General features: G+C 33.4%; 2 protein-coding genes across 2 annotated transcripts; both read right to left on the reverse strand.

The window, feature by feature from the left end:
• Nucleotides 1-3400: 3400 nt before the first annotated feature.
• Nucleotides 3401-4706, reverse strand: LOC129317960 (MDIS1-interacting receptor like kinase 2-like). Its single transcript, XM_054962416.1, has 3 exons — nucleotides 4168-4706; nucleotides 3730-4076; nucleotides 3401-3629 (listed from the first exon to the last, which is right to left on the reverse strand). Exons 1-3 carry the CDS (start codon nucleotides 4340-4342, stop codon nucleotides 3543-3545), a joined length of 609 nt encoding a protein of 202 aa, XP_054818391.1. The 5' UTR covers nucleotides 4343-4706; the 3' UTR covers nucleotides 3401-3542.
• Nucleotides 4707-4733: 27 nt separating this feature from the next.
• Nucleotides 4734-6915, reverse strand: LOC129317959 (MDIS1-interacting receptor like kinase 2-like). The gene has a single exon (XM_054962415.1). It carries the CDS (start codon nucleotides 6876-6878, stop codon nucleotides 4734-4736), a length of 2145 nt encoding a protein of 714 aa, XP_054818390.1. The 5' UTR covers nucleotides 6879-6915.
• Between the last annotated feature and the right edge of the window lie 1630 nt (nucleotides 6916-8545).

An 8545-nucleotide genomic window follows, 5' to 3' on the forward strand; every position in this document is an offset into this window, starting at 1 on the left:
TCCTCCCTTTCTCTATCGTTGCTAATTAAGGTGAGAAACAATAAACCTTCCTTCTTGTGGATTCTGTACGGGTGGGTGTGAGAGTTGATAATTGAAGAAGAAATTTTTTCCCCCTTTGTGTTGCTGTACTTGTTTGACTGGGAAGGAGAAATTGTAATTCAAACAAGCTAAAATTAACATAAAAAAAAAAAGAAAAGAAAATTTTTCTTTTGATAAGTATTTTGTCTATTCATGAATTAGTTGCTACGAGAGGGATTTAGATGTGAGTTTGAATCTTCTTTAAGCTTAATTGATTTGGGGGGAGGAGTTGAGCTTGAGAAGCCGCATGTTTTCTTTTTCTTTCTTCTGTACTAATTGTTGATTGTGGAAAGAAAAGGACATTTGAGGACGTATCTCAGTTAATAGAATAGGATTTTTGTTTGGGACAGCATTTCTTGAGATTCCATTTTGAGTATTGCAAAGAATCTAATTTTGAAATGATAGTGTGGTTAGTTGAATTTTTGAAATTGGTATGTTGAGAAATTTAAAACTATGGTGTTGTTTTTATCTTTTGATTTTGAGGATGTTGAAGATATTTGATAAAAATAGGTGATAGAAGTATGGTGAATTTAATTGTAGGAGTTTAAAATAAAAAAAAAAATTGTTTGGCCAAAGGTATTTGGTTAAAAAGCTTTATTGAATGGATTGGAAGTTATATACATAAAGTGTTTGACACAAGGTATAAAAAAACCATATCTCATTTAAATAGTAGTTATGATTAAGTGATATGAGGTAAATTGGTGGTAAGCAATGATGTTTGAGAAATTATTAAGATGTGAATTTTGGTTTTGAAATTTTGAATACTTGCAATTAATTGGGATTGTGTTGGTGGTAGGACGAAGTTTATATAACTATAGGAAGTAAATTGAGGTTTCATTTATACATATTCTTATAAGGTGTGTGGAAGATGAGGACTTTGATAAAAAAATTGAGGGAGAAAATCATTGGATTTTGGAAATTAGCAGGTAAATGAATAGCACCCCAGTTAATTTATCAATAAAAGCTCTTTTGCTGAAATATTACAGTTTTATACAAATCATTTTTAATTATTATAAGAATTTTTGGGTACTTATTAATTAAATTATTTTATCAAATGTACATGTATTTTCCTTATGAATTATGTTTTTAAGATGAATTTATTTTGACTAGCTTTGAAAATTTTGGTTATCAAGTAAATGCAAAAATGGACATTTTTTATAAAATTTTATTTTGACAAGTATTGAATTGATACTTAAAATGATTCATGTGAGTTTGGTATTGAGCATGAAAACTGTATTTCAAAAATGTCTATTTTTCTTGCATGTTTGAAAAGAAATTTTGAGAGGATTTTAAATAGAACACTGTTGTTGATGGCAGTTCCGTTAGCCCTTAACACTTCATGATAAATGACAAACTAGTTTAATTTTTATAAGCTCTGTTCTCACGTTTGATATTCATGAGTCTAATGCTTGCGTTTGATTTTCATGGCTTCAAGCCGTGTGTGGTTAGTATTACTTTCGTGGACTATGCGTCCATGTTTGTTTGTGTGCCTCAGGCCACGTTTGGTTAGCATTACCTTTATGGACAGTGTGTGTCCATATTTGTTTTTGTGACATAAGTCACGTTTAGTTATTTACCGTCGTAAATTGTGTGTCCGCGTTTGTTACTTGTTTTGTTAAGTCCTTAAAATTTTAAATTTCTACATAACATTTGGTATTTGAAATTTCAATACTTTTAGTTTGTAAATTTATTACTTTGATTTACATGCAGATAATTTGTTTTCTTCAAGCATGATAGAATAAAGCAATTTTCATTTCACTCTCATGTTATAGTTATGATTAAAATTTACAGATTTATTAAGTTTATTATATTGAATTATCATATCTTCAATTAGTTTACTTAATTGTTTGAGTTTATTATTTTTACTCTTTTAAATTCTATTTTTAGGGGATGCTATTCACTAGAAAATATTTTTAGTCTTAGATTCATTAGTTGATGCTAGACCTCCTACTTATCATTGAGGGGCTTACAACTGCGCTAGGTGAATATTTATCTTTGGAAATGCCTTTTTTTTAATGTAAATATTCAATTATGTGTTTTATTTTGAAATTATGTTTAAGTGCTCCATGTTAACTATAAAAAGAATCTTGATTTTATTTTTCTATGTTGACTATTTGTTGTTAGGGAGTGAAGTTCTGAATTGTTGAATACATGTTGTAATATTTTCTATTGTAGAGATTTCTAGAGACCTATTTATTGATGAGGTTTTGTCAAAATTTTTATAAAAATATTAAAGCTTTTGTTTTAATGGATATTATTAAGGATGCCAGAATATCAATATAAATCTAATTATGTTTTAGAAATAGAATAATTTTTTGATTTGAGGCATAAGGAATGTGTGAACAGTTCACATCTCATGCTGGTCACTTTCAATTTTTTTTGGGATGTGACAACCTCCTTTATTTTAATTAAGAAAAAAAGTCTCGTATTCCTCTCTTTCCATAACACCTTGTAGGTCACACCAAGAATCATTCTCCATTCAAAATCACATCCCTCTTCTTCTCCAGTAAATTCACCTTTACCCACTCCCCAAATTGCAATTCAGAAACTTGCTGCCAAAAGTAATTCGACATGATGGAGACAACCATACTTCCTCACTTTGCAGCAATCACTCATCACATGAACCACAGATTCGGTTTGACCACAAGCTTTGCACTCATAAGGAGCTCCTCAATTCTATAGTGTGAAGCCTCTCCTTGACCATCAACCAGTAACCACAAAAGCATCTGAATCCTCTCAATACTAGCTAAGTACGCCATTTCCAAACCAACTGTCGAACTCTGTCTTTAATCCTGCATAACTGATTCATCAATAGCTTATAGGTACTTTTAATGGAAAATTCACTTTGTTATGATCTCCTTTCTAACAAAATCGATCCATCCTCTCCCCAATAACAGGTTTTACCATAGAAAGTAACTTGTATCTAGCTTCAATAGGAATCAAACCACTCAACGAATCCAATTTCCATTCACCCACCTCATTTAAAGCATCACACACCATCCACTCTATTTCTTCAAAGAAGCATTACCTCTCCATTATTTTATTGAAAAGAAAAGGGAGGAAGAAGCGCTACCTTTCCTCCCACTTTTTTTTAAAGGAAAAAAACAAGGTAACGCTTCCTTGCTTAACCCATCATCTCGTAGTGCTTCTCTTATGATCAAGACACTACCTCTAGTTTTAAATAGCAAGGGAGCTTGTAGTAAAAAAAAAAAACTACAGTACAAGAGCCTTTTTTTTTGGTAGTAATGATGTCTTTATAGCAACTAAAGGAAGTATACCCAATTGAGTTTATGTTGAAATTGTTTGGAGTTCTGCACTAAGATTGATGTTTTAAGTTTCATAATATGATAGAAGATTGTCGTGGGAATAGGTAAGCTGTTACATGCAAGGAATCATAGAATTCAAAATCCTTCGAGGCATGATAAGCATATTAGAGAATACATGTAGTCAACATGCAAAAAATGTTACGTCTCTTCAATTTCATATGTATTCATGATGCCACGTGTCATCATTTGGTCCAGTGTTGTGATTGAATGACTAAGATCCACCTGCTGCAAAGACTTCAAGAAATCAATAATTTATAGGATTTGAATGCCAAAAAAGCACAAGACATCCATGAGTCACATAATTCACTTAGGAAGTTCAATATACCATCATAAGTTTTCCTAGTGTGATGGTGTCAAACTGGTCTGCTAAATGAGGCTTTCTCTTCATACGCTTCGTAGATACATGTTCCATAGTTGGACGAGAACATGGGTTTTCATTCAAGCAAGCAAGTGCTAATTTTGCAATTGATATCACTTCATCAGCAACTAGGTTTGTGGGTGGTGGAAGGCGTTTGTCTACAACATCCTTTAATGGCAACTTATAAGATGTAGGAATCTCTATCAAAGAACAAACAAGATCACTCGGATGCCTTCCCAATAAGATTTCCCATGCAAGAACTCCAAAACTGTAGACATCACATTTCTCATTTGCTTGTATGGTGAAAGCAATCTCTGCATTATGCATTTACAATATGAGAATAGTTATATTACAATGTAAAGAATAACAACACAAGTTGGTTGGATACAAAGAAAGAGTCTTAACCTGGAGCAGCATAGCCAAAGGTGCCAACAAATGAGGTCATGTTGTTTGAGTCAAGATTTAAGAACTTAGCTATTCCAAAATCGGTGATGTGAGCTTCTTGATATTCGAAGTCTAACAAAATATTCTTGCTTGATATGTCACGATGGATTACTGGACATGAGAGACCATGATGCATATGGAATAATGCATCAACCACACCTCTAACAATACTTACCCTTTTATTCCAATCAAGTGCAATTGCATGCTTATCATTTTTCAAAATCTTATCCAAGCTACCACCTTCTAAGAACTCATATACCAAGAAGGAGAGTTGTGAATTTTAAAAAAATCCAAGTAACTTCACTATGTTACGATGTTTGAGTTCTGTCAAAGCTTGAATTTCACTTGAAAATGCTTTCAAATTGGAAAAATTTGTGTTACAGTTTGGATAAAGTTTTTTGATAGCAAAAAATTGACCAACAAATAACTCAGCCTTATAAACACTTCCTTGTCCTCCTGCTCCAATGAGATATTTTTCATGAAAATTTTCTATTGCCTCAACAACCTTTCCTTGCAATATTTCCCCTTCAAAGCCCCATATAGAGAAAGAAGCTAGAGTAAGTGCCTTTTGATATTGACCTTTTGTTTTCTGAGGTTTGAATCATAATACATGAAATTCCAACGTCTACTAGCACTAGAGCAAACAAACAAAGTAGCAGTGGCATCAAAAATTGGGGTATTTTATTCTTATGATAATGTAGGCCTTCGCAAAATTGTAAACCCGTAACATTACCACATAAACTCGTGTTGTTCCTCACTGCTTCAAATGTGATGTTTCGAAAGGCTGGAATGTTTGGAAGTGAGCCCTCTAGCTGGTTGAATGATATGTCAATGGATGACAAGCTTGTCATTCCTTCAAAACTAGAGGGAATGGTGTTAGAGAGAATATTATGTGAGAGGTTTAATATTTCCAACATCTTTAATGTTCCAAGTGTTGCTGGTATTCTTCCTCCCAACACATTCTCACTTAGGTCAAGCTCTTGTAAAGCTTGTAATTGACCAAACTCTGAAGGAATGCTTCCTTTAAGCTTATTTTTGCTCAAATTCAAGAGCCATAGCTTGTGCAAGCTTCCAACAAGCTCCTTTGGGATGGAGCCAATGAAATCATTTGCATCCAACTTTAATTCCTCAAGCTCATTTAGTGATCCTATTTCTATAAGAACATTACCTGACAGTCTGTTATGACTTAGAAGGAGTCTATTCAATGATTTTAACTTCCCCAATTCCTTTGGAATTTCTCCAGTCAAGTGATTTGATGAGAGCATGATTTCACCAAGATCGATTGCATCTCCTAGCTCAAGAGGCATAGCACCTGAGAGGTTTTTATTGGAAATCTTTAGGGTCGTGAGATTTTGGCACTTGCCCCAGTTGGGAGAAAGTTGACCATAGAACTCATTACCACTTAGATCAATGAATTTTAAATTTGGGTATTCACCAAAATCACTTATGTTTCCAACTAGTTGGTTATCTTCAAGTCTTAGTCTAAGAAGACTTGAGCAATTTTTCAAGGTTCTTGGAATCTGACCAGTGAATTTGTTTGCAAAAGCAGCAAAGGTTTCTAATGATCCACCAAGGCAAACATTTTGTGGCAAATGGCCAACAAAATTATTCTCAAATAGGAGTAACATACTCAAGTTGGTAATTTTATTCATCTCCATGGGAATGCTACCATTGAGTTTGTTCATACCCAATCCTAGGGATTTAAGTTTTGTCAAATTTCCAAAGGAAGCAGGAATAGGACCAAAAAGACTATTATTTCCAAGGAAAAGGGCTTCTAGATTGATCAAATTTCCCAAAGAAGAAGGAATTGATCCATGAAGTCTGTTAGCCCACAAAATCAACGAAGTGAGATTTGTATGGTTTCCAAAGAAAGGCGGGATGGGTCCGTACAAATAATTATATGCTGCTGAAAAGTAGGTAAGAGAATGGAGTTCCTCAAATTCAGAAGGTATGAGACCTGAGAGCCTATTGTATTGGAGGTTTAGAATTTGCAATCTGGTCAAATTTCCAATTGTGGAAGGGATACTTCCATTTAAAAAAGTATTTTCTGATAAATCAAGCGTCATGAGATTACTCAACATTCCAATTTCTTGAGGAATAGAACCAGAAAGATAGTTCTTACGAAGTGATAACAAAGTCAAATTCCTCAAGTTCCCAATTTCTGTGGGAATTGACCCCGAGAGATTACACACAGTCATGTCAAGATGATTTAAAGTGCTCAAAGCCCCTATTTCTTGAGGGATAGAACCACCTAAGAAATTATGACTGATGTTGAACAAAAGAATACTGGACAAGTTACCAATTTTGGTGGGAACATTTCCATGAAACTGGTTGGAACTGATATCTAAAACTTGAAGTTTATGGAAAGATGACAAGTTGAGATTGTGAAGAGTACCTTTTAGCTCAAAACCTGAGAGATTCATGGTGGAGATGGACATGGATTCATCACAGGTAATTCCTATCCAGCATTTGCAAGGATTAGAGCCATTATTCCAAGAAGACAAGGAAGCTTGGCTTTGGTTATCAAGGCTAGCTTTCCACTTTAATAGAGCATTTGCTTCATCATTACCAGCAAGGGATGAAGAGAACATCAAATAGGCGCAGAAGAAGAACATGAAGAGAATATAGTGCCATGACAGTAGAAGAGGAAGAGTGGAAAGCTTGAACATCATGGTTTGGCTGCCTTTTTAATGATGAATTGGATCAGAGAGCATGAACTAATGAGTCTTAATGGTGAGTACGTTGGAGGTCCTTTTATAATTAGAAAAAAGCATGGGCTTTATGGTCTATACGATGAAACACATTATTAATTAGCTTCCTTTTTCTCATTTACTTGTACAACGTTAGCTTCTTTGCTAACTAGTTCTCTCTGTTTGCATGATAGAGAAGCCTAATTGGTTTGTAAGCACTCTTTAAATTTAAAGACATGTTTTGACTTTAATGAGTCCACATACATCTAAACTTTTCAACACAGAGGGAGAGAGAGCCTAAAAGGCTAATTGGTGATTGGCTTCAGCTTCTTTCCTTTTTTTTTTTCTTTTTTTGGTTTGGAATTTAACATTCTCATTAATATTAATCAAAAGTTCGCAAGAAATATATAATACATATATTACAATCACTATAAATAGAATTATGTGAAACAATCTATATAGTTAGATTTTAAGATGATCAAGTTATATTAACTATCTCTAGATATATGTCCAATATTATGTCCACATCAGCGTCCTTATCTATCCCCACCTATTTCCTCAATCCTAGGGCATGTAGTTTGCCTCACAGTCTTCTTGCTCCTAAAAGGACACTTAAGCTTTGCTTACTTTTCAAAACACTAGCTTGTCCACAAGACCAAAATTATGGCTTGAAATTGAATTGTAATTCCAAAGAATGCGATCATAAACATTAGGAGTCTTCAGTGGTCTCTAAATTTCAAAAAGGAAAGGCCGAAAATCACTCATATTGTTTGATGTTGACAGAACCTGACTGCCTTGAATGGGACGGTAGGAAACTCGGAATTGGTCACTGTTGAGTTGGGGAAAAAATTAGTCAGAGTAATTAATAATGGTAGCTACAACAGGCGTCAATAAAACGAGCGGTCAGAAAACTTGAACACCATGATTTGGCTGCCCTTTTAACATTGAATTGAACCACAGAGAGAATGAATTAAATCATTAATGAATCTCAATGGTGAGTAGGAGATCCTTTTATAATTAGAAAAAGAAGTATGGACTTTATGGTCTACACGATGAAACAGAGTGTTAGCTTCCTTTTTCTTTTGTTCTTTTATTTTTATTTTTTTTTAACCTGTACAACGTTGGCTTCTTTGCTCCAAGTCTGTTTGTGTAGTAGAGAAGCCTGATTGGTTTGTAAGCTTTTTGAACCTCGAGATACATTATGGTCCTAATGAGTCTCTAAACTTTTGAATATAAAAGAAGAAGGAGAAGAGAATCCTGTGGGCTATGGTTTTTTGTTGATTGTCTGGAGGTTCTTTCCCTTTTTTTTGTAATATAATTTAACATTCTCGTTAATATTGATCATCGTGAGTTTGGAAGAAATATATACTACATATATTAGAATCCCTATAAATAGAATTATGTGAAACAATCTACATAGTTAGATTTTAAGATGATCTAGTACAGTTATTAACTGTCTTTAGATTATTATATATTCTCTTCGTTTAAAAATATAACTTATTTTTTGAGAAGTTCAATATTAAAAAATATAAGACATTTTTAGTTTTTGAAAATGTAATCATTGTCTTTTTTTTTAAAGTATCGCTATTGATAAATGACTTTATATTTATTATAGGGTGTTTAATAGAAGTAAATATAAAAAGATAGGG

The sequence above is a fragment of the Prosopis cineraria genome, unplaced genomic scaffold (genome assembly GCF_029017545.1).
Source record: "Prosopis cineraria cultivar Desert tree isolate PC_DT_omini unplaced genomic scaffold, ASM2901754v1 PC8, whole genome shotgun sequence".
NCBI classification, from domain to species: Eukaryota; Viridiplantae; Streptophyta; class Magnoliopsida; order Fabales; family Fabaceae; genus Prosopis; species Prosopis cineraria.

What these genes read in the sequence shown, in the direction of transcription:
- LOC129317959 (XM_054962415.1), bottom strand. Translation starts at nt 6,878, where the DNA reads ATGATGTTCAAGCTTTCCACTCTTCCTCTTCTACTGTCATGGCACTAT.
- LOC129317960 (XM_054962416.1), bottom strand. Translation starts at nt 4,342, where the DNA reads ATGCATCATGGTCTCTCATGTCCAGTAATCCATCGTGACATATCAAGC. An exon ending in CTTTGGCTATGCTGCTCCAG is followed by an intron (nt 4,077 to 4,167) that starts GTTAAGACTCTT and finishes TGCATAATGCAG; the next exon opens with AGATTGCTTTCACCATACAA. An exon ending in CACTAGGAAAACTTATGATG is followed by an intron (nt 3,630 to 3,729) that starts GTATATTGAACT and finishes AAGTCTTTGCAG; the next exon opens with CAGGTGGATCTTAGTCATTC.